This window comes from Chlamydotis macqueenii, chromosome 11 (genome assembly GCF_036417535.1).
Source record: "Chlamydotis macqueenii isolate bChlMac1 chromosome 11, bChlMac1.mat, whole genome shotgun sequence".
NCBI lineage: Eukaryota > Metazoa > Chordata > Aves > Otidiformes > Otididae > Chlamydotis > Chlamydotis macqueenii.
Window position 1 is genome coordinate 21,080,459 of NC_141566.1, and position 24,466 is coordinate 21,104,924.

General features: G+C 46.3%; 1 protein-coding gene across 1 annotated transcript; it reads right to left on the reverse strand.

The window, feature by feature from the left end:
• Nucleotides 1-686: 686 nt before the first annotated feature.
• On the reverse strand, nt 687-24,041 carry LOC104487281 (sodium/hydrogen exchanger 2). The gene is made up of 12 exons (XM_086756207.1): nt 23,765-24,041; nt 22,512-22,975; nt 22,065-22,315; nt 18,352-18,569; nt 17,495-17,691; nt 13,535-13,624; nt 11,488-11,558; nt 10,191-10,355; nt 9,390-9,504; nt 7,972-8,106; nt 3,415-3,481; nt 687-2,443 (listed from the first exon to the last, which is right to left on the reverse strand). Exons 1-12 carry the CDS (start codon nt 24,039-24,041, stop codon nt 2,307-2,309), a joined length of 2,187 nt encoding a protein of 728 aa, XP_086612333.1. The 3' UTR covers nt 687-2,306.
• Nucleotides 24,042-24,466: the final 425 nt, after the last annotated feature.

Below are 24,466 nucleotides of genomic sequence, written 5' to 3' on the forward strand. Positions count from 1 at the left end.
AAGACAATACAGACATCCAGATATTTCGTACAAAGGCAAAAGAGTTTAGAAGCCAAAAGGAAAAAAAAAAAAGGCAAGAATGGGCCAAGGGATTCACAAAGTTTCTATCCTTGATTAAAAACTCCTCAGCAAGCAACTTGATCTATTCTCCTTTTTGCTCTCCAGCTACAGAATAAAGACGAGTCGTCTTAGCAAATCTTTCATAGCTCTTTACTGTGCAGAACTTCAGGAGAAATTTTAAAAATTGGGAACATTAAAATGCAGGTAAACAGGGGACATTTCAACCCCAGATAGCCAAGGATCTCCAAATTCAGTATTTTTTTTTCCCCTCTCACTTGTACGCAATTGCTTACATCATAGAGAAACCATTTTTCTCATTACAATCACTCGCCTTGCTCGCAATCCTGTGGTCACCAAGAGCTGCACTGAGCAGAGCTGGACACGCCACTGCTCAAAGCCGATCTGCCGGGCTCGTTGTGCCAGACCGATGTCATGCAGGATGACATCCCCGCCTGTCACCAGCATCCGCTGACATCATCACGAGCGCGTTGCAGATGCAAGGAGGTAACAACTCTTAGATGATCTCATAATGCCACGTATTTAATTGAGATAAAAATATTGCAATACTTTCAAATATTTTCTAAAGGAAGTGTAGACAAATCCACATGACTCCCATGCAAGATGGATTGAACTAAGAAACCAAATATTTTAATAAAGTAACTGAAGACTACTATGGACTTATACTAAAATCAAAAAACACGTACATATATGTATATATACACACAAAATACACATGATGCTAAAAGGTCCCGTTTTCACTTGCAACGAAGTGAATCTCATTCACTTGCACGTTTCATTCGCAATGAACTGGGACAGTGAAGATTGGCCTTCATGTCAAAATGGAATACATCAGCTTGTGTCAGAATATTGTAAAGGAGTTTGTTCAGATTAACATGAGACCTCCATATCATCGTAAAGCAAATACAGACAACTTTGCCTTTAATTTAAATTAAAACCCCGCTGTATCAGGCTGTGGTCTCATAATGGAGTCTTTCTGCACACAGGAGATCGACTGCAGAAGTCCAAAAATACCATGGAGGGGAGTATGCCTATTCCTACAGATTTTTATTTTTATTTCAGAAAGAGTCAGTTGTTCAGATTAAATACTCTTGGATCTTTCAATGTAGAGGAAGGAGAAGAGAAAGAAAAATGCCGATGTTTGCAATGCTAAACCAGACCCTATCAGGTTCAGCTAAGGACAAGGATTTGAAGGCTGGAATGCTTACCTGGAGTTTCAAAGAAAATTACCCAAACGTGGAGATATCTGTCTTCCTCGGGTGCTATCCCTGGAGTTTGCCTGCACGTGTCCGCAAAGGGGATCGCACCTTTCCTGGCAGAAGTGCTCACCAGCAGCCAGGTTTTGGGTGCCTCTCTACCGCATCTTCTAAGGAGATGCGCTCAAACCTCCTCTGGCCCCACAGCTCTCTGCTGCGGCCGAGAGATTGTCCGAGATCACCCGAGAGAGCCTTTGCAGGCTTGCTGCAAAGAGCCAGCCACAGCACAAGGCTTGCCCAGCTATCAAAGGGCTGGCACACTCAGCTCCTGGTGTCACCACTGGATTTGGAGTGTCCTTTTCTTTTTTGAGGTGAACCATTCCTTAAAAATATTTTTAAAAAAATCAGTAAGTATGTATTTTCCCCTGTAGTTAAAGTTTTCATTAAGAGAACTGTGTCTAGGTGTGGGACAGTCCCTCTGGTGAGAAACAACTTTGGACTTCACGTGATTAATGTTCATAATCAGGACCCATCAGCTCCTGAGAAGTGGAAGAGATCGTCCGCTGTTTCTCCTGTCATGCTCCATCGCCTAACAAAACCCTCCTTGAGATGATAAAGTTTTTCCTAACATATAATCTAAACGCTCCCTGCTGCTTAGTCTCTCCCCACTGACTAATGAGAAGATCTGATATCTCACCTTATTAAAACCTCCTTTTTTACAGTTGTAGACAGTTTCAGCAATTTTCCCAGACTGAACAGACTCATTTTTCCTAGACACTTCTTACAAATTCTCTCTCAGACATCACCTTGCGTTCCCAGAGCTCAGCTGTAAATCTTTTCCCCGGGTTCCCGTTAAAAACCCAGCGTCGTGCATGAAGAGCACACGTTTCAATACAAACCACGCAGGATATTTCGCCCAGTCCGCGCTGTCCTTTTCAATGCACATCTTATTTACATTATCTACACGTATAGCAGCCATCCACGGAACAGAGTCAGGTCCCTCGTGGGAAGCCAGCAGCATCCCTGATGCTTTTACATCTCCAAAGTCAGCTCTCTCTCCATTTCCTTCTTCTCCCCCCAGGCCGTAGCGCTGGGCTGCGGCGGTGGGATGACACACACCGACTTTGACCGGTTCTGCTTCACTTCCCGAACCTTTTCCACATGCCCCACTGTGGGAAGACAAAAGCACCAACTGGTATGAGAAATGTTCTCCTTTGTGGGTCAACAGGGATGAAGGAACACTGAGGTGGCCATTTGCTCATCGGGGATGAGCTATTCCACTACAAGGATCACTTTTTCAATTATGAAGCAGAAGACAAAGATCAGTGTTTCAATGGAAGAAAAAAAAAAAGAGACAATTTAAATCCTATTTTGTACTTTGAAATACGTTACGTACCTGGATCGATATACTAGCGCTGCTAATGGGGCACTCAAAAAGATTTTAATAACACTTAGCAAGCGGAAAAAAAAAAAATCTTAAATTTTGGAAAGCACTTGGGCACAAACTTCATGTTTCAGAGTATCATTCATTTTTATAAGGTTTTGTTTTATGCATCAGCTCCAATACAGGCAGAATGACCTGCAGTTACTGTCCAACATCTCAGTGCTCGGTGGAATGCAAAGAACAGTACCAGTTTCAAACGCTTGCCTGGCTGGACACTGGAATACTCTACATTCACGCATCCCTTTGCAGCACACAGGTAGTGAGAAGGTCAGACTCCTGGCCTGGGACACGCTTCTCACTGCTATGGTCCCCAGCACCACTGCCTGGAGGTCCTTCACTATCGCCAGCGCATCCCAGCGCACGCTGCGCCTCGGCTCAGCTGGGACTGGGAAGGCTCCGCTTGCTCGCTCACGATGCCCATCCAAAGGGCTTTGTCCCCCAGGGCTGAAGCGATGCCCCTGTCACCCCGCCTGCAACCACCAGCCCACGACCTACAGCCCAGCTCTTCCCGCCGCTGCCCGTGGCACGGTAGGGAGGGCAGGAGGCTTTGCCTTGGCTCTCTCCCAAATCCCAGCCCTGCCAACGGACACGCCGTGGACCTCAGCACGTCCCCACTGTCACCTCCTGGGCCACCCCACGGGGACGCGGCAGGGCAAGCAGGGGAGGTAGGACGTCACCGCCGGCTCCCCGGCTTACCGGTGAAGGAGCGGCAGAGCTTGGGCTGCGCGCTGGAGTCGCCCTGCGCCGGGTAGCAGTCGTCCTTCTGTGATTAAGGCAGAGAAGTACTTTAATGCATTGACGAAGATTGCTAGCAAGTCTGCTAATGACACTCCTGCTTCACAAACAAGCCGTTCCCAATCCCCAAGGACTCCGCTTCCATTTGTTTTACTTTTGCCAAGAAAAACAAAAACAACTCTCGCTAAAAATAGACCGAATAGATGGCAGGAAATATTTTCAGACGCTGATTTGTTTGGAGTTGGCGGAAGAGGTCCGAGCTCTCTGGGAGCGATGCGGCTGATGATAGGATGGGAAGGAGCAGCCCTGGAGCGGGGAGGACGGACGGGCGAGGGCGGGAGGCGAAGCCCATCGCCAGGACACGGATGGTTCTCACCTTGGCTGCTCCTCTACCCTGGCTGCAGGCCAAGGAGGCAGGTAACGAGCTTGCACTAACGAGCTCCCTGTCCTTTTGCTCCAGTGCTAATCTCCACCCTTCAGGGGGAATTTAAAAAAAAAAAAAAAAAATCAGGTAGCACGATGCTGCCTGAATTGTTCGGTGCTTCTGTAAACTGGGAATAAGTCTCTCACGCAGCTGGGATTTGGCACCTCAGTCCAGAAACTCAGACTGCCAGAATAACTCTGGACACCTCCCAGCCTGGTTTTCCGTTTTGTTTCGGTTCATTCTCCTCCTCCCCTAACGAGGACCGATGCCCTCCATCCCTTGTTCGCACTTTCATTGACTGGTTTAATAACAATGCCTTCCCAGCTCCGGCAGCAGCGCCCGGCTCCCTGGAAAGCCATTCCCAGGGGCACTGAACGATTCTCAGAGCACGCTCCGTGAAAGGGCTCCCACATAATTACCAAAGGCAGTATGTCATTTACGCACACAGCTTCCAGGCAGCTCCAAATCAGCTCCTTCTGGGCAGCGGACTCGTGTTTTGGCAGAAGAAAAGAGGACGGAGTTGCCTGGCTACAGGTGCAAGGATTTTCTGGGTGCCCGGCGGTAAATAAAACCTATCCTGGGTCTCAGAAACCGCCCTGCCAGAGTACGCTGTGTTGGATCCTTGCCTAAATTAAGGCGAGCCCAAAATCCGGACGGCGTTCCGAGCCAGCGCGATGCACAGCTCCAGGAAGCAGCAGCTTTCAGAAGGAATTTTGTCCTTAGGCAGAGGAAGGAGACCTTTCTGCTGGAAATAGATAGTCTTGGAGTTAATCCTTCGGGCTACGGTTCAGATCTGAAGTCACTTCATAGCTCTGCCAAGGTTTTTCTGCCTGGTGTAAATCATTTAACCTGCACCGTTGGCTTGGGAGGGATGAAGATCGTCCTTTTCTTACTTCTTCTTTCTGCCTTCCCCATTTACTCTCCAACCTCTCCTTGGCAGGGGCTTCTGAGGCAGCCTAGGAGCCATCTCTCCCTACTGTAAGAGCAAAGGCAGACACCTAACGTGCAGTAGGCCTCCAAGGCACCCAAAGCCTCCCAGTTTAGGGAGAAGAGGAGATTCATCCCAGCTGAAGCCAGGTGTTGGCCATGGACTGGTGCCTGTCCTGGTGAGGGAGCCAGTTTCTCCACACCAGCTGTAGAAGGAGGTGGGTTGTCCCTCAGAGGAGATGATCATAAAATCATAGAATGGTTAGGGTTGGAAGGGACCTTCAAAGGTCATCTAGTCCAGCCTCCTGCAAGGAGCAGGATCTGCAAGGATCTTCACGCTTGGCTCCTCCCCAGCCTGGGGGAGCCACAGGCCCATAGCAAGATGCTCTTCCATACAGACCTTGTTTTTGTGGTGACTGATCTGGGGGAAAAGTCCAACCAGCACCAAATATGTTATGAGATGAGTCTAATTGAGCTACAACAGCTTCATATTTCAATAGCAAAGGACTAAGCAACTTCTCTAAAAAATAAAAATATACATACAGACAATCAACAAGCTGAAAAAGCAGTGTTTCTACTGAACCAAAGAGATTTTTTTTTAATTATTTGCTCAGCTCATAACACCTAACTGATTGAGTCTATCACCAAAACTTTGCTCAAATAGACCGGCAATGGAAGACGCGTAGGAGCGTCACCGGCACCAAAGGGTTTCCAGCGGCCCTTTGCTTGCAGCTGGTTTCACAGGTCCTTGATTGCCAATTGGGTTTGCAAACACAGTTGTAATGCTTCCATCTCGTGGCGAAATGCGGAATAGAAAAACGTGAGTGTCAATTTTTTTCTTGCTGACTCAAAGCCTGTAAGGCCAAACCCTTCCCTTTGAGACTAGAAAAGCTGGAGTATGCGACAGCTAAACTCTCAAACACAAACTAGCTATATTTTTCATTCATCTCTTTTTTTAAAAAAAAACCACGAAAATACCATTTGCTTGTCAACTTGGCATGAAACTAAATCTGAGCAGCTTTATTTTTTTTAAATTTAAAATATTGAGCTGCTTTTAATGGGCTGAAATCTACTTTTTAGCACAGTGTTCCTTCTTTCTGCTGACAAATTCTGCAATCTGTCCTCCTACAAGTAACGGCGTTCACCCACCCTCCCACTTCGTGTTAATATTCCAGGGCTCCTGCAGAACATTATCCCGTCACTTTTGGGTGTTGCCTTATTTCTACTCACAGTAAAATGAGGTAGCCATTCTAAAACATTAGCAGATAAGCTGCTGGTCACACAAAGCATGCCTGATTTTTTCCTTTTTGGTGCAGAGGGATGTTTCTTGGGCTTGGATTCACCCTTACAGACACAGCTGGAATCAGCGCTCGGTATTTACGTCTGGTTCACTTAGACTGGCCCAAAGCAAAGGTAGCCGCTGTGAAGAGGTGTAATTAGCACCAATGAATGACTCCTACGAGACTATCAGTATTCAGCATCAAACTGGCATTTTGCAAAAATCCATGGGGGCGTCCAGCACCTCCATGGGGCATTAGCCACCGTCCATGAGTCGCTTTCACGATTCCCCTCAGAATATTCTGTTCTCTGAGTGCCAGCTGTAAGCGCTCGAAGTAGCAGGAGATACGGTCTTCCCAAAGGTGCTGAATTTCCTACCAAATCACTACAGCAGCAAAGGGGAAAGCAGGAACGTAAGGGTTAACAATCCAACGTCCTTAAAGTGTGCAACATCTCCTCAAAATCAGCCCTAGTCTGATGTTGTACTTTTGAAGTTTAATTATACCAAATGTTCTACAGGAATATGCCATGTTCTTGCCTATCTATTTTGAATTGTAAGTACCAATCAGCATGTAAATGATCAAATTAAATCTTTTAAGTTGTTTGCAAGAGCCGGAACACCTTTCCATGAGTGAAGGGCTGAGAAGCAGCGGCATTTGGTGTGTTACTGCTGTTCTCGGTGGGCTCTTCAACGACTGGCATTTGAACAAAGAAATCGGAGTGGCAGAAAGCCTGCAGCGGTCCTGAGTTCTCGCGCTGTCGTGGAAAATTACTATCTAAATAAAGAAAAATAAATTATTTCTTTTTAAAAGGTCACTCTGTTCTCCTTAGTGATGGTGCCTTGCTGCGCGGATTAGAGAATGGGGTTTGCACTCGGACAGTGCTCTAGCTCAAGCCATCAAAACCTAAGATTTGAAGAAGTGGGTGAAATTTTGGGATGGCTCAGCAATTGCTACTGCTGACCTGGGTATTTGGGAGCAAAATACCGAGGGGGTTAATTGCTCTTCCTCTAGATCAGGAGTTACAGAGGATGGGAGGAACTGAGAAGACCAAACCCGCTCCTTGTGCGCCATTCCTGGACCATTTCGTCTTCCCACGGGGCAACGTTGACCCAGGTTCTCTCACTGATTTCCAAAGAAGTCAGCAAAAGTCTTCACCAGCCACAGACTTTGTATTTACCTGGTTTCTCCTCTAATTCAGGACACGAACCGACGTGGAGCTGTGCCAGCAGTGAATTTGAACTCCGAGTGGTTCTCCTAGGAATCCAGTATGCAATGCTTCCCTCTATTTTACTTTCTTCAACTCTGCCCAGAACCATAGTTGCTTTTAAAAACAACAAAAAAAAACCTCACCTCCCAGAATAAATAAAAAAGCCCACAATAATGCTTCTGTCCTCTCAAAAGAGTTGGAGAGGAAAAAAAACCACTGAAGAGTTTCAAATATTTACAGTCCATCTGGAGCGCTGACAATGGGCGTACCGAATTCCTGCCTGCGACGAAAATTCCCAGAAAAGAAAACATGGGAAAAGTAGACCTCTGAATGCACAGACTGAAGCCCAATTAATAACATTTGCTCAGTAAATAACTCTCCTAGCTCGGATGGAAGCCTGTGTTCACAAAGCTCTGAACGGCGCCGCACGCAAGATGGTTCATTTGTTTGTCAGGAGTTGAGTCGGGTTTTTTTTTTCCTTGGCATTTCCTACTCATTGGAATGCAATTTAAGATTGAGACACACTTTTTTTTGTTTTAACTTAAGGCCACAGGATTTGTCTCTAAAAGGAAACACCACCAGCAATAAACAGCACCATCCCTAGTGTTCGTTCAACCCGCACGGGGAAAGTGGCCCATGCACGGTCTCTGCAGGTCCACGCCTTCCCCGCTGCCTCTCACCTCTTTCCTGGGGCTGGCCGTGTCGCCTCCGCTCGCTTCCACCCGCAGGCTCTTGTGCCGGAGGATCAGGATCTCCTTGGCGTGCTCCACGGGCTCGGTCTCGCCGGGAAGGGTGTGCCTGTTGTATGCCGGCCCCTGCACGTTGCACCAGAGAGACGGCTGTTGGAGGTGGGACCATCCCTTCCCTACAGCCTGTCTGTTCCAGGGTCCTTCACCCTGCCTAGCTATGGGGATAAACTGGTCCACCCAAGTATGAGAGATGGGGATGAGGGGGAAAGAGCCGAAGAAGGGAGGTGGGACTCCAAACTCAGCTTCTTTATGCAAAACTGCCCAAGTGATCACTGAACAAGACTGAGGTGCACCTCTGTCAGCCCAGGTGACACCAACCTAGTACAACCGTTCCATTTGAGGTGTCTTCAGCCTCAGTGCCTCTGCCCAGCCCTCCAACATTTCAGATCAGCCCCACCTTCATATATAAACCACACAACCAACACAAACCGTAAATCCCACTTCAAAAGCCGCAAACCAGCCACAGTTAAATCTCTCGCGAGCGTCAGCGGGAGTCGGGATAACTCTGTCACTACAAAGGGTGAGGCTGGATTTAGGTAGCGGTAAGTGCGAACAGGAGGTGTGCCTTCGTCTTCACCCTGTTCACCCTTGCTACAGGTTTCCTGCCAGCCTTATTCAGTTGTTTCTCTCAGGAAAGGGACAGAAGAGGGCGGCTGATCCCCCTGTGCCGAGCTACCCACACCAGCCGCATCCCCAAGGATTCCGTATTTCGTGTGTAATCCCTAAAACAAAGGCTTAGGTGGATTTTAGGGATAAGGCTCCATGTACCACCACGCGAACAGCAATTACAACGCACAGCCCCCGGTTCTGCGTAAAGCCTCAGATTATTCACGAGTTATTCCGTAAACAGAAAGTGTTTTCTACACTATTTACCAGTTGTACCGGTTTCACGGCAAAACTGCCAAGCGGCTTTAAAACCTCTGCAGATTAATTCTCACTTTCAGTTCACTATGCTCTCTTCTACGGGGAAAAACACAACGTGAGGATAATCCCATCCCTGCTCCGCAGGTAACCAGGAGCTGCTGCAGCTCCTGGATCCGCTAACTTGATGCCTGAAGATCCACGTGCTCCTCCTCTTTCCTTTCTGGTTCTGGGTACTGATGCCTAAAATACCTCAGGAAATTATAGGCTGACGGGGTGAACCTTTCAAAAGCTGTCAGGCTGCAAACAGAAATGTGCCACTGACTTGGAAACTGGATCTGGCTTCACACCGCCAACTATTCTCCGCTCACAAAGAGACATCATTAGTAATTGTGTAAATATTCATAACATCTGCTCAGGCCGTTGCGATAAGCGAGATAACTTTTGTTATTGGACATGTAAAACACAAATTGAGGGAAGGGCTATACCGTTCTCCTTATTCGGTACAGGTTCCTTGCCAATATTTCCTGTATATTTTCCAGGACGTCCGGATTCAGAGTATCCTCCAATTTTTTGTCTGTTATGACAATCCTGTCGTTGTTGCTGCAGAGAAAACCAGAACGTGTTATTTTGGAAGACGCACAGCAGCACCACCAGTGCATCCCCAAAGCCTGGAGTCGGCAGCATTCCTTTCAGATCCCACCACCAGCGCCCATGACCACCAGCTAATCCTTGTGGATGGAGCTCACGGCCGAAGGGATATCGGGAATTTGCATCAGGGCTGTGCCTTCCATGTGCTCCCTGGTTAAGTGGATAGCAGAGCCGCAGCAGAGCAGAAACGTCTGTGAGAGATGAGATGGCCATCTGACGTGCAAACATTTGACCCTGCTGTCTCAGCTGAGGCTCACGCCCACCAACAGCTTCTTCAGTTTGCATAATGGTGCAAAGGCATCGAAAAATGGTGTGAAGCCACCAAAAAAAGATGCAAGGACCTCTTCCTCAGAGCATCACTTCTGTGTAGCTCTGGGGAGATACAGGTGAGCCCCACGTAGCAGATCAGAAACCGTGTTCATCATTGCCATTAGACTGGTCATCCACCTGATCAATCCTTTTTAATACCCACCCACTAATCTTCAAATAACATTAACTTGGTCTAAGCTACGTTGCTCCTTCCCACGGGATGGCCCAGCAGGGAAGAGCAGAGGAGGCAAAGAGGTTTGCAAAAGCTTTTCACAACTGTTCCCTCCACTGGGAGAGTTGGGAAGAGCTATGGAAGGAGGAGCACTTACAGCAAGGACGGGTGAGACGGGGCGTGACCCAGCTGCCCCGCTTCGGCCAGCTCTATGGCATGTTTCCGCTCCAGCTTCTCATAGAGGAGCACGATGCTTGATTTTGGCTGGTCGTATTCTCGAAGCAGGATCTTCTGCAGGTATTTGCTGTTGAAATATTCTAACCTGTTTGAGAACAAAACAAGAAAAGCTTAGCGTCCTCGCACCGCTCCCCAGCATCTAAACGGACCCGAGCAAGCCAGTAGGTTCATAGTCCATGATTGCCCCATGTCCCATTATATTCCATTGCCCTCTTTCCAGAAACCAGCTGTCCCAGAGGTCAGTCCCTAATTATTTCTGCACGACAGTACAGAAGCTAAAATATTAAAACTTTGCCAAATACAATAAAAACTCCCCCAAAGTGCCAGCTTTACCAAGAACTCCACTATAAGTGCTACAAGTACATGCAGCAGCCCCAAGGGATGCAACAGATTTAAACACTCCCAGGTTCCCTTTTGAGCCATTTCCCCTCACCTTCCACCCAAATTTAGCACAACCTTAGTGAAACATCTAGCCGGTGTCAAACACTGGTGCTCAGTTTGGCAGCTGTTGGCTCTACGCAAAACTTGCTTGTGAAAAGTCCGGACGCTCCTCAGCAGCACCCATTCCCATACCCTCTAGTGGCACTTCCAAGCACTGGTGTTCCCAAGAAAATCCCTGCCAGTTGCATTTATCAGCTACCATGAAGTTATCTGCACCTCTGCACAGCCAAGGAATTAAACCTGGTAGATTGCTCTTACTATATTTTATGCTATTTCTATTTAAAAACAAACAAACAAAAAAAAACCTCCGATGTGTACGATCTACCAGAACTTGATGAAAATTGAACACTTTGCTACAGAAATCTGTAGAAATTCTCTATAGTTTGTCAGTCCACCACAAGCAGTTGACCCTCCAAGTGCTGCAACCTCATATTGCGCACACGTTGGGTTGGGGTCCTCAGCTCCGGCATGGCTGGACAGGCAGGAGGGCACGGCCCTTTCATTCCCAGCAGATTTCTTTGGACAAGAAGGGACAAACACAACAGGAAAGGAGAAAGGAGCCTTTCTAGGGTGAAATGCAGTATGTGACCCGCAAGCGATGAAGCAACCCAAGAACCTGGCCTCACCTCGGACACGGAAAAGCCACCCCTCTGTCACCCGCCTCATGCCACAGGGATGAACAAGGCTCAGCTGCCCACAGTGGAAACCCAGGGGATAGAAACCAGCCTCATTTTTTTCTACACATGTACACAGTTGTATTTTTGGCAAATCCTTACTTGTCTTTCCAGTAATACTGTCCCCAGTGTCCAGAAATATCTTCAATCCCAGCCAGCAAATGATCCAAGAACTAAACAGAAGAGAGGATTTTGCTATAGGCCGGTTGCACGCGTTGCATACGGGATGAATTCACTCAGCAAACATCAAAAGCCAGCAGACAAAATGGGAGATGCTCTCAGCGCCGAACGCGGTGCCGGTAAACAAGAAGAGGGGACGCCGGGCTAATTCCCCATCCAGTCATCCATGCGTATCCCTTGCTCCGGGAGCACAAGGAGTGGTTTGGGACGTGGCTCTGCTCTTTGTGATACGTACAGGATGGCTGGCATGTCCTGCAGATTTGACCTTGATAAGCAGGAGATGCTCTTATCGAGGTTTTTGAGGACAATTTGTCTCAGATCATCAGTATCTTCAGGATATAATAAGGTGCAAATGATGCTTTGAGTTGAATAATAAATACTGCCTTCCCCCAGAGCCTGCCCACTAAATGAAATCATTGGCCATATCGTGCTTCATGCGAAAACAACATTATTATTTAAAATTACATTAAAAATCCCAGACAGGTTGATTTTTCCACCTAGGAGTTAAATCTCTAATTTCTCAACTTGTTTTCCCTCCTGCTTGCATCTCTGAACTGAGAGAGGGCTCTGCTCTACCGTGGGTCAATGCCCCGTCACACTCAGGTACTGATGCTCCTGGAGCTTCCTCCAGCTCTAATAAAACAAAAATAATAATAATAATAAAAAAAAAATTTGGAAGGGTCAGACAGAAAAAATTTAAAGCGGCTCACTTGGCCCTGCAGCCCGGTGCAGGTTGAGGGTCCTTACGTTTGCTGTTACCAGCTGTGACCCCCTCCGCTGATCATTGCTTTTGAGAGCAAGAATGTCCCGACTATCTGGACGGAGAAATAAATTTGAGGAAGAAAGCTGCTTCTGGCTTCTGCGTTCCTGGTTTCCAACTGTCTGCATTGTTACCTTCTCTACTTAACTTAATTGGTGCGCAGCCATTTTCAGCTCGAGTTTCCTAATAAACACATTTCCAGAGATGATTCGCTATTCACACGCTAACAAAAGAAGAAAGTACTCCCTGCTCGCGATAGGAAAAGCCTCTTCAGCCTATTGAAGGGTTCTGTTAACCCCAGACAAAGCCCTGTAACACAGCCTAATTGAGAGGATGACAAACAGTTTTCATAAGGGTCCTCAGACCTAATGTCTTTATTTCCAGTTACCCAAAAAAGACGACAAAAATATTCCTGAAGGAGCCATACCTACAGAAACGTGACTGGGCACAATTAGATTCCAAAATATTATTTTACACCAGATGCGGGGTATCACCATGTTAAAAATCCCAGGCCGAAGAAGACCTGGTGCAGAGCCTCTCTGATTTGCTCCTCAGCGCACCAACAGCGTTGCGGTGGGATCCAGCCGAGCTGCCCTCCAGCAACGCAAAGCCACAGTTTGGTGCACAGAGTGCCTTGCTCCCTCATGGAGCTGGCCCGCTCTCTGGAGAAGTCCTCTGTAACGAGGAAGGCCAACGCTTGATGGTGAGAGCAGTGTAAGCTAAATTCCACCTCTAGGTTATGTTGACTTCAGTGGTGACAGTGTTTTCCTTACCCTCCCTTTCCTAAATTTTTTGGCAAAAACATCCAAACTGAACATGGTGAAGTGACTGGTGGACACATGGAAGATGCCAACCCTAAAAGCAACCAAGCCTCATTTTCCTTCTTTCACTCTTTTCAGAGAAGCAGAAAAGTTGGCATTAGGTTTGAGTACAAACTTTTGGGTGAGTGATTATCTTTTCCTGTCCTGCCGGTGCATCACCTAATGCAACACCAGCCTGAGTCGGTGGCTGCCACTCCAATGCAAGTAATAACCCATGGTTAGGAAGCTGCATAGGACTTCAAACATGGAAAGGGACTGACGTGCAGAGGAGTCAGGCAAAACCACAGATCTGTAGAGTCCCTGGAGGCACATCACGTGAAGAACCATATTGCTATCAGCAAAGCATCCCAGAAAGCTCTGGCTGTGTGTTCATGGATGCATCACTTACCCGAATATGGATCTGCTCTCCCACCGTGGGAGCACTCTCTCTTTTCCTCTTAACAGCCAACAAGTCCACAAGAGGACGGATGGTCATTCCCTGCAGCATAACCAAAACAACAAAAATCAGCTTTTCTGCACATCAAGTGTTCTTAGCATCAACAGGAGCTCACACACAGGCTTCAGGATGCGGGTGGGCAGAGAGGAGAAATGCTCCATTCTCCTCATCTGATATCTCAAAGACCACAAAAAGTCAACCAATAGCTTCAAGGTCAAGCCTGTGGTTTGGTATTGCTTGTAGCCTACCAGATGGAAAGGGGCTTGAAACGTTCAAAGTCCAAACGCCCAAAATGACGACAGTCCTTGAGACGTCACTGTGCGTAGACAGTGCCAGCATTTGTCTGCTAACTTTTTGAGTATTGTGTCACAGATCATTATTCCAACAGTCTTTGATGGCTAGCCAGTGGCTAAGTTTACTAATCCAAGCATCCACCTGGTGGGAAGGGTCAAGGGAAGAGTTTTGTTGTCCTTTAAACTCATGAGAGAACTTCTAAAATGCTGCTGTGGTGCATTTCTTAGTCTGGCTTTGGTATGAAATGACTTTTCTAGGACATGTTTACAGCAAAAATGATGGAGTAGTTGATGTTTATGACTTCTGAATGTCACAAATGCTGGCACGGAGGATAGCTGAACACATTTTTAATTGCAGAAACAATTAATGTGTCATTTTAATAGCTAATAGCAATAAAAAATGCGTCGCTATTGAGAGTAAACAACATAAAACTCACAAATTCAGAAATAACAGATATTACTAAAATTAGGCAGAGACTATGCAATTTGGTCTCTTGCCTTCACTACATAATCAGCTCCATTTGTTTCCATTTCAAAGTGGCATTTTGGAGTTTTCTGACCAAGACTCCCAAATTTAGAAACACCCAAGTTCCTTTGGCCCTTCCTGACCTTGGGAACATCATGGGAATCCCATGTGTTGTTTTCAGGCCACATGGCATTTCCCAGCACATCTGCAGGTCCCCTGTGATGCTCCTCCACCCAACCAGGGATAACTCATCCAAAGTGCATCACCCGATGCCGACGACTCAGCCATGGCTCACACAAAGTTTTTCTCCTGTCAGTGATCCAGTAGCTAATGGGTCAGTGTAGGTAGCAAGCAAACAAAACCGCTCTTCACAATTATTGTATTTGCTAACAATTTCATGGAAGAGGTCAGAGGCCAACAGGCTGAGAGAGTGAACTTCAGATGGAGAATGTGGCATTTAATTTTTAAACCGCACTGAAAGGCAGAACAACGAGGTCTTTTGTGACATTCCAGACAAGCCCACAGCTCCTTGGAGGACTTTCTGGTTTACGTGGCGCACATCCAGGCCTGTCTGGAAGCACTGAGGACTTGACAATTGCTCAGCCAACCTTCCCAAAATGATGAACCAGGCTTGTTGTGGGAAGAGCCTTATGCAACCAAGTCAGAAATGCCAAAACAGACGAGTTTCCTGGGTTGTATAATGCGCTGATAGACCCATGTATGGACAAGCTGCCTACACATTGGTTGCTGCTCTGCGTAGCATGAGGCTTTTCAGACAACATGGTCAGAATTTCCAAGAAAATGAAGTGGGTTGGTTCTCTGACAAGATACCTGCTTCTGTCATATTTACCCATGTTTTCTGGGCTCAACTACAGCAGTATCTTTCTGGTTCAGCTTTTAAGGAAGTTTACTTTTTCCTCCTCCCCGTTCTTATGGTGGCCCCAGCCGCACAATAGGGCAGGTACCTGGAGCCTGAGCAAAGTCTCTCCTTATAGACGCTATGTTCCCACTGAATGGCTGAAGGTCAAGGGGTCGCTCCGCCGACACAGACCCACGGGGGACCCTGTTTAACTCTCGCCCTTTAGCGCGGAGATGACATCACCAGTTGAGCTTTGAGGTTACACAAAAGCCCTTTTCCCGGTCCTGGGAAGGATTTTCCGAAGCCTCGGCAGAATGGAGCTGCTGCCGTAGAACAACCTTTGTCTGAGACTCAAGAGCATCTCTGCATGAGCGGACGTGCCCAGTGACCGCATCTTTTCAATTTCTGACCTGCATTTGCATCTTAAAACTTGTCAACCTCCACCTAACCGTGCTCCCCCTCCCCCCGGCCCCTGCTCTCTCCTTTCACTCTGAAACCCACGCCCGGTCCAGCTGCCCTGCGGGTCTCAGCCCCGAGCCCATCAGCACGTCACACTTGTGACACATTTGCCTAATGGTGCAGATTAGGTGGATGCGGGGAAGTAGAGAGACAACCCCAACCCTCCGGGTTGCCCAGGGGCCCAATGCCCACACCCACGAGGTTCAGGAAGGGCAAGCGGAAGGAATGCAATCCCAAAGCGCTGTTTGGACCCACGCACTTGAGCAGAAGAGCTCCTAGGGAGATTTTCTGCACAGCACCATTTCCAGAACCCCACCCTGTTTGCTTCGGCCCTGTGGAGACCCACTCTTAACTTTTTGGGATAGAGCAGGTAAACATCAGTCTTGCTGACCTTGGGACCAGATGACCTCAATTTTTCCACCACATCCTCCTTCAAATGGACAGCATTTGCTGAAACGGTGGATTTCAGAGAAACCCCAAAAGGACCCTCGCCCTTACAGACTTGCTGCCGGCAGAGAAGAGCAGGGAGATGCGTCCCAAGATCTCCATCCCGCAGAAGGCTGCAGGAATGCTTCTACCACCAGATGTCACAGCAATGCCGGGAGCTGCGGCTCCTCCAGAGCAGAGGAACTCCTTACCGCCCCGGCCTGTGCCCCAGGGCTCCTCCACGCTCCAGGAGGGCTGATAACTAAGAATCCATGAAAAATAAAAGCTTATTGGTAAGGAGAGCAACAGCAGCACCAAATTGTGCTCCTGCCCCAGCTGCAGGCAGACCAACCAGGGTTCTTGTCCCCTACACAGCTGCGGGCAGAGGTCGGATGTGGCAGCCCTGTACGCTTCCATGCTGCAGGTGCAAAAAAACATCCCCAGGAGAAATCAGTCTTGAGGGGAAAAAAAAAAAAAGGAAAAAAAAAAGAAAAAAAAAATGCAAGCAGTACACTCATGCTTTAAACAATAACCCAAATATCTCAGAGCTTGCTTTTATAACAAGTAACACACCCAATTTTTTTTCAATGAAGAGTTAAAGCAATCCCCTTCCTGCTGCATCATCATTAAATATCTGCAGCTGCTTTGCTGCATGAATGTGAAAACGTCCCAGACATCATAAAAAAAATTTTTGATAAACAACTAACGGCTGTTCTTGCTTCAGCTGTTGGATGCCCCAATGAAATGGAACTCAGTTTCAGAAAACATTAAGTCGCTCCTTCAAAATTAGGTCCCTTTAAATTGTCCCACTTGTGAACTAAAACTGAGACGATCAAACCGTAGACCTCAAAATTCTTGCTGCCCATGTCCAGAGGATTTGGGGTACCTCCAGTATCTTCCATCTTCTCAGCTCTGAGGTCAGGAAAACTGACCCTTGTTACTCGGGTAGCATTTCATTTCATGACAAGGCCTCCAATAACACATGGGTCTTACCTTGCTCAGACAGCAAACTCGCTGTAGAGGTTGATTTGCGTTGGCTTCACCCTCACGTAAAACCCCTACTTCTCAGAGGAAACCTATGGCTGCATCATTCTTCACAATTTTCACCACTGCTACCCCACTATGGATGGACCGGGTCAAAAATGGGACAAGTTATCATGGAATAGTGCCACAGCACGTGTTGTAAGCCAACAACTGCTAGTCAACACACAGAGAACGTGTGACACACTCTCACACCTTCTGCCTCTTTCCATAACAATTGTTATACCAGTCGATGGAGGGAAAGTTTTAATGACCAGTAAAACCTTGTACCCATCTAATGGGTTAGCACTGGTTGTTTGGGGGGAAAAAAAAAAAAAGAAATCATCCCAATTCTTTACATCTGCCGGTGACACCAAGATTGTTTTTACCTGCACGAACACAGTGAAGAGGATGACAACAGTCGTTGCTGCAATGAAGAGCTTCTTTCTGCGAAAGTCAGGAAGCAAGAAAACCAAAGAGAAACAAATGGCTCCTCGGAGACCTCCGTACGCTATAATGAATTGGTCTTTGCTGGTGATGGTGTTCACATGGAACCTGTTCACGAAGAAAGTCAGCACAAGAACCCCTGAAAAGCAGGAAAGAAGACGGAAGCACATCAAACAAAAAGAGCAGCTAAATAAAACTCATCGCCTTATGATACATTTTTCAGTGAAACATCACTGAACTGACAAACACCCGTCAGGAGGAACTGGCCAGGGCCCAAGGATGCTGCTGTACTCAAACTCGCTATGAATGAAATCCCTTAAATCTCAGCAATTCAGAATATGCGGTCATGGTTTTACACAGCACTCTGATCCCAAGCTCTGTACCTAACAATGTACCTCCTGTTGTGAAGATACCAAGGGACCAAGACACACCGGAAAGCAAGAGGAGATCATGGCAATCAAAGGAGGGTCTAAGACAGAGGTATCGCTAAAATAGATGTCACGAGAATGTCTATGTAGCACCAGTGCTGTCTATGGTGAGCGCACAGACTAGGAAATTGCAGTAAAATGCAAGAGTTGCTATTCAACAAGTGATGGGAGAGGAGGAAAGCATCAGCTGGGGTGTCCCACTCCAGTCCTTGCGTTCATATCCAGGATAATGACACATACAGCGCGAGCAGGAAAGGATGATGGTGGGGGCAGGAGGAATTAAATGGATTCTCTCATTTAACGGAATCACATTTTTCACTCTCATAAATAATAATATCTATAAAAAAATAAAATCTATGATTTCACCATACCTAGTGCTCTCCAAATGAGACAGAAAATGACGGTGAAGCAAATGTATGGCCAGTTCCACTCATGGTTTTCTCCAATGGTAGAAACTCCAAGGAAGATGAAAATGAGGGTATCACTAACACTGCTCCACATCTTCATGAAGTATTTGACTGTGGTGTGAGACTTCAGAGAGATGTTGGCCTCCACGTAACGTTTCATGCCCATGGCACAAGCAATGATGCTGAGAAAATGAAAAATGAAACAATAAATTTTTCTACTTAAGCACACAAAATTGACACAGTCTTCTATCAAAAAAAAAATGAAAAACAAACAAACAAAAAGGCTTCATCAAGTTTAGATGTCTGCAGACATCCCACTGGCTAGAGATTTGCTGCCTACATCAGTCCAATCAGGTCAGGAGGACCACCAGGACAAGATGGCACTATACAGGTTGACCAGACTGTCTGAACCTGGATGAGAGAAAGACATTTGAGGGAATGGAAGACTTGTTTCTCAGCATGACAAATGCATAAAGATGACTCCTGCGAGTTTGGTTGATATCTGGTCACTACAGCTGATTCTTGTAGGGCTCGTAAGCCGTGTAGTTTAAGAGCAGCCCAAACGCTGTGCTCCTTTACCCAAGGGACCAAGGCTAACCTAGAGTTGGAGAAACTCAAACGTACGATGTACTTCACACTGTCTATTTCTAAGCCTGACCAGACTTCCTCTCTACGTTATCCAGGCACAACTAGGAAGCCGTTGACTCCACGCAACCAAGAGACAACAAAATGCTGAAGCACACTCGTAAGGCTGCACAAGAAGCCGAGAAACTCTGTTGCTATCGTCAGTCCATTTGACTTCCTCGGGTATCACACATCCAAGGTCACTTCAGGAGCACGGAGCACTGATTAAAACTTCCGCCTTGCAATTTTTCATGGATAATTGGCTCTTCAAGTTACAGGGTACATGTGGTTAGCCTAATTCATCAGCTTTCTAAATCAATACATTTTCAGGCCAGCAATCTTAGAAGGTCAAAACAATTGAGTACTCAAAGAGTCAAAGCTCTATTTTTTGTATTTTAACCAAGACAGAAACATTTCATTCTAAATATTGTACGAGCAATAGCAAAACAGCTTTATGGTTCCGAGGTCTGATTTCCCTTGGTATTTGGTAAGGAGTAACGCCACGTGGAGTTTCATTGCATTAAAAATTCCTTTCACAGGGGACATGGCAGCAACTCTCTGCCTTACATCACATGCAGACAAGCCCACAGAGAAGCAGATCCTCAGCTTGCAGAAGCGCACATAAATCTGGCCAATTTGTAAATGGGCAGAGCTGACGGTGCCGTGCTTGCGGTTCTATGACCCGTACGAAGCCCCGATTCTCTCCTCCACAACTATTTCTCTATTTCAGGAAGACATTGTCGGCCACTGCGTTGCTGCTCCTGGTCTGCACCCCGTGAACGAAAGCAGAGCGAGGGCCACTTTCCTTCTGGCTCGTCAGGGAACCACTAACACATCTTCACTGCCATGACTCCGCGCCTACTGTTAGACCACCACAATGGAATGAACAGCAGCTACATTCATTTCTGCTCTACTTAAAGCACTAAGGAAATCAGCAACAGTACTTATCAGATATCAGGTTGGAACAACAAGTAAGAAATTGCAAGGAAAAAAAAAATCTTTTTCAAATGAAGATGCGCTTCCACCCACTGTGAGCTGCTCATTACCGGGTTTTGCAATCAAATAAAAACCCCAAATATACACGTTTCTATTTCTTTCACTTAAAAATAATTGTTAATTGGTTTTCTTCATTGCCATGAAAAAAAAAACACGTGCTTTTTTTGAAGGAGAATGAAACTTTTGGGTTTGTCTGAAATTAAAACTGGGCTTCAGGGAGCAGACTTGCAGTAAAGGCACAGAAAACGAAAGATCAGACTCAGAAAAGCCACAATGCTCTCACTGGGGGAAGAGATCCTGTTTTATCCAGCAGCGTGAGACTAGGATTCAACTCCCTTTTCCACCTAATGTTGAGTTCCTATCTTTCTTCTCCTAAGAAAATGTACCAATACTTAAAAATATTCAAGAATCTGTCTTTTTTGATTTACCCTTTTTTAGACTGAACCACTTTGCATAAAGCACTGAGGCGAAGGAGGAACAGCGATTGAACCTCAAGCTAAAAAAAAAACAAACAAACCAACCAAAAAAACACACACAAAGAAAAAAACAACAAACAAAATTCTTCTGTTTCTGTATCAGCCTCAACAAATAGCGGATAAAATAGGTTCTAAAATAGGAACTAAGAAATACAACAAGTATTTATGGGAGGTAACTTCCAGAGCCGTGGTTTGGGAACACTCCTTGGGAAAAGGATATGGGTTCACACCAGATTCACAGACAGCAAATAAAATTAAAAAAAATCAAATAAAATCAAAGTAAAAACCAATTGCAGAATTGTTTAGCAGATTGGGTTGCATTCACTTTTTTTTTTTGACTATGCAGAATTTATTTTTTTGGCAATCAAGTTATTTTTCAAAGGAACAGACTGCTAAGGTCTGCTTTTTATGATGCAGTATCCCCTGGTCACAAACGAATGAATTGTTTGAAATCAAGCTACATAAGAGAGGCATTTAAAATTTGGCAATTATAAGAGCAGCAGTGCAGGAATCGGCTGCCTTTGCAATTGTTTTGCTTTAGAAACAATGCATTATTCAACAGAACAGAAAATGGGTTCCATAATGGGTCCCGGAGATGTGATTGATAGAAGGAGACACCATTAGGATGGAATGTTTTCTGCTCCACGATGATTATGCAGCGTATTTATTTCACCGTTCTGCCTTACGCTCCTATAAATAGCCTCTCTCTTACCTATTCCCAGAGTAGAATTGTTTTCCGTAATGCCAGAATATCGCTCCTATTAACCATCCAAGGAAACAAAGCCCGCCAGATACAGGAATGGTTTCCAGCCAAAGCAGTATCATCAGTTTTAAAATACATCTCCCAGTTGCTCCTGTGTCTAGCTGGTACCCGACTTATTTTTATTTTCTTTTTGACTTCATTATTATCCGATTCGCAGTTGTTTACACCGCAGCTATCAATGCAGCCTCAGCGCGCTTTACAGTCTTTAGGGAAATACTGAAGAGTTGGTTGTGATGCTCAGCACCAGCTGACCTTAGGCAGGAGAACTAAATGCAACAGATATCAGCCCACAAAATCCAGGACTGAATCACTCGCTTTGGTTTTCATCTGTTTCTGCTTTCCAAGGTGAGCTTTCTTTGTCCATTAGGATTATTACACTTATTTTTTTTCCTCAAGCACCTGCTCCGTGAGTGAAATGCACAACGAAATGCCCCAAGATCAGTTACCTCTCTCACAACTGAAGGATCTGGCCCAAAATTATTCATTTTATTGGAAGATCTACCCAGTCAAAAGAAAAATAAGCTAACTGTATTATCTATAAATTACAATTTGTCAAAGACTGAATTAATAGAAAGAAATAATTTTGCTTTGCCAGGCTGCTCCCCGCCGCCATACCCTGGTTCTACAAAAGCTTCACAGAGAAAACCCTTCAGGGCTGTAAAGCGTTTGGTTTTTTTAGATTGAAGAGGGTATGGGACTGACTGTCAGGCTTTTGTACTGTTCACTGCCATACACAGATTTCCAACCAAGAAAACTTTAAACCTCTTTCCAATATTTTTCAGTAAAAACAGCCAGAAAGCTCTCCTGGACCTACTTACGCCACGATCCCCGAGAGGTGAAACATTTCGGCGGTGAGGTAGGAAAGATAGCTGTATAGGAAGACGAAGAGCGGTTCGATGACGCGGATGTCCTTGGTGAATCGCGTGGTAAAGGCGGCGGTCATCCCAAAGGTAAGGCCTACTAAAACTCCTCCCAGCCCAACCACAAAGAATTTTCCAATTCCAGCAAAAACATCCACACTTTTGATGGCTGGCATTTCACAGAAAGATCGAAACAACTTGTAGAGCACCTGGGTGAGAAATGAAAGAGGAAAAACTGCAGTTAACAAGACATTCACCAACATGGCCACGCGTAGCAATGACACTAAAACGCGCTAGAAGAGGCTGTTGATGCCTTTTCCCTCTGCAGATCTCGCATCCCACTTCTCAACACCAGCCCATCCTTCCTCTGAACCTTAAATACTCAAAATAAAGGCTGAATCTTACCACCGTCACCGCGTCATTCAGGAGCGATTCACCAAAGACCAAAATGTGTAGCTTTTCATTGACGTGGATCTCTTCGAAGACCGCTAACACCGCCACGGGATCCACGGCGGCGATCAGGCTGCCGAAGAGGAGGTTGTGGAGCAAGGAGACGTCCTGCAGGCGGAAAGCTTTCACCTGGCAGATCCCGTAGAGGGAAAAGCCGATCCCAAACACGTTCCATATCGTCCCCACCACCGCGTAGAGGAGGATAGTGCCAATGTTCTCAAAAAAGGGACGGCTGGGCATGAAGTACCCTGCGTCAAGGACAATGGGTGGCAGCAGGTAGAGGAAAAAGATGTCACTGTCCATAACAGGCGGTGACTTGTCGTTTAAGCCATAGATGATTCCCCCCATGATGAGTCCAACAAATATCAATAAACAGCTTTCGGGAACGACAGAAGGCAGCCTGTTATACAAATGAAACCCTGGAAGGGGATGAATAGGGGAAAAAAAGAAAAAAGTGTTATCTCATCACCTCAAAGTGGCTGAAGGGCACCAACCAGCTCTGCGTTGGGGTGAGGAAGTTCCCCATGCTCCCACCCTCAGCCGGCCACGCTTTGGTGTAGTGGGAATAAATGCACGCAACTAAGGTAAAGAAATTGGCTAGAAAAACTGAAAGATCACTGAAAATACTGAAAACTTTCTAAAATTACTGTTGGTTCAGACTGCACTTCATCATAGCATAAGATTAAAGATACATTTTTAAGTAACACATAAATAAAAGAACTAAATAATTGCATAAATAAAGTTATTTGGAATTATTTGTGATGTGACCTAGTTAGCATGCCACCTTTAGCACTACTGTAAATAGCAACTGGTAATTTTAAACACAATACAGATTGCATACACAAAAAAAAAATCACTGAAAATATTCTGATTAATTATAACTGGTGCCACTTTTAATACTATTTGATCATTAACACTTCCAACTAAAGGCAACATTGACAAAAGTCCAAACAAGCCAACCTTGTCCAACACTCAACGTCAGAGAGAAATGCTGGTGACCACTACCAGTGCTCTAGGTGAGTTATTAAAAAAAGAAAGAAATTGAAATAAACCGAACTGCAGGATGTCTGGGACACAACAGGTGCATCCTTAGGACCTGGCATGTCCTCAGGCTCCAAGACCGGAGAAGAGGCGAAGCAAAGGCCACCCCTGCCCACACCATCCCCACGGAGACCCTCATCCCTCCTTGCCCTCTCAAGATGCTTTACCTATTTTGGCCAAGGACGCAAGCATGATCCAGAGCGTGATTTCAAAGGGGACTTGAACGTGCTGATAGTCCAGAGAGAAAAACGCGTGCTCCGAGGATTCATTGCCCTGGGCTTCTTCAGCAGCCCAGCTGACGTTCTCCGAGATCAGGTCCTCCAGCAGCGGCATTGGCGGGGAGCCCTCCAGGGCTCTGACTGTGGTGGCTTGGAGGATGGAGGAGAGGAAGGACCCAGCTAGGACAGCAGCTGTGGCTTTGCACCCTGGACTCTGCCCCTCCATTTGCCCTGGAAGCTGCCCACCCCGGGGATTTGGCTGCTGGCTGCTCCCAGCCGGTGGGTGAACGGTTGGGAACGCTGCTGGAGACACGGGAGCTCGGCTCGCCCTCGTTGCATGGGCTACTGCAAAGAGAGGAGCAACTGCTCCGCCCCAGCCTGATTCCCCTCCCTGGTCCATTAGTTTCCAGCTGAGAGACCCTGCGGGAACATCGCATCCTTTGGCACCACATCCTGCAGATGCTTCCTTGAAAGCCTCCTGTACCCTTAGCCCTGTGCATGCTTCAGAAAGAGAGAGTCACACTTCCTAACTCTTGACATATTTTGGTTACCAGTCTCTCAGAAACCCATTGTCGGGGTGTGGGGGGGGAATTAACCTTCACTGCTGCTATAGCAACCAGCCATTGATGGAACAGGTCCCACCCAAAAGAG

Excerpts from the sequence above, each read along its gene's own strand:
- LOC104487281 (XM_086756207.1), bottom strand. The coding sequence starts at position 24,041 with ATGGAGGGGCAGAGTCCAGGGTGCAAAGCCACAGCTGCTGTCCTAGCT. Across the intron at positions 18,570-22,064 it reads CACCTCTCGGGGATCGTGGC|CATCATTGCTTGTGCCATGG; the intron begins GTAAGTAGGTCC and ends TCATTTTCTCAG. Across the intron at positions 9,505-10,190 it reads CCGTCTCACCCGTCCTTGCT|CAACAACGACAGGATTGTCA; the intron begins GTAAGTGCTCCT and ends TTTTCTCTGCAG.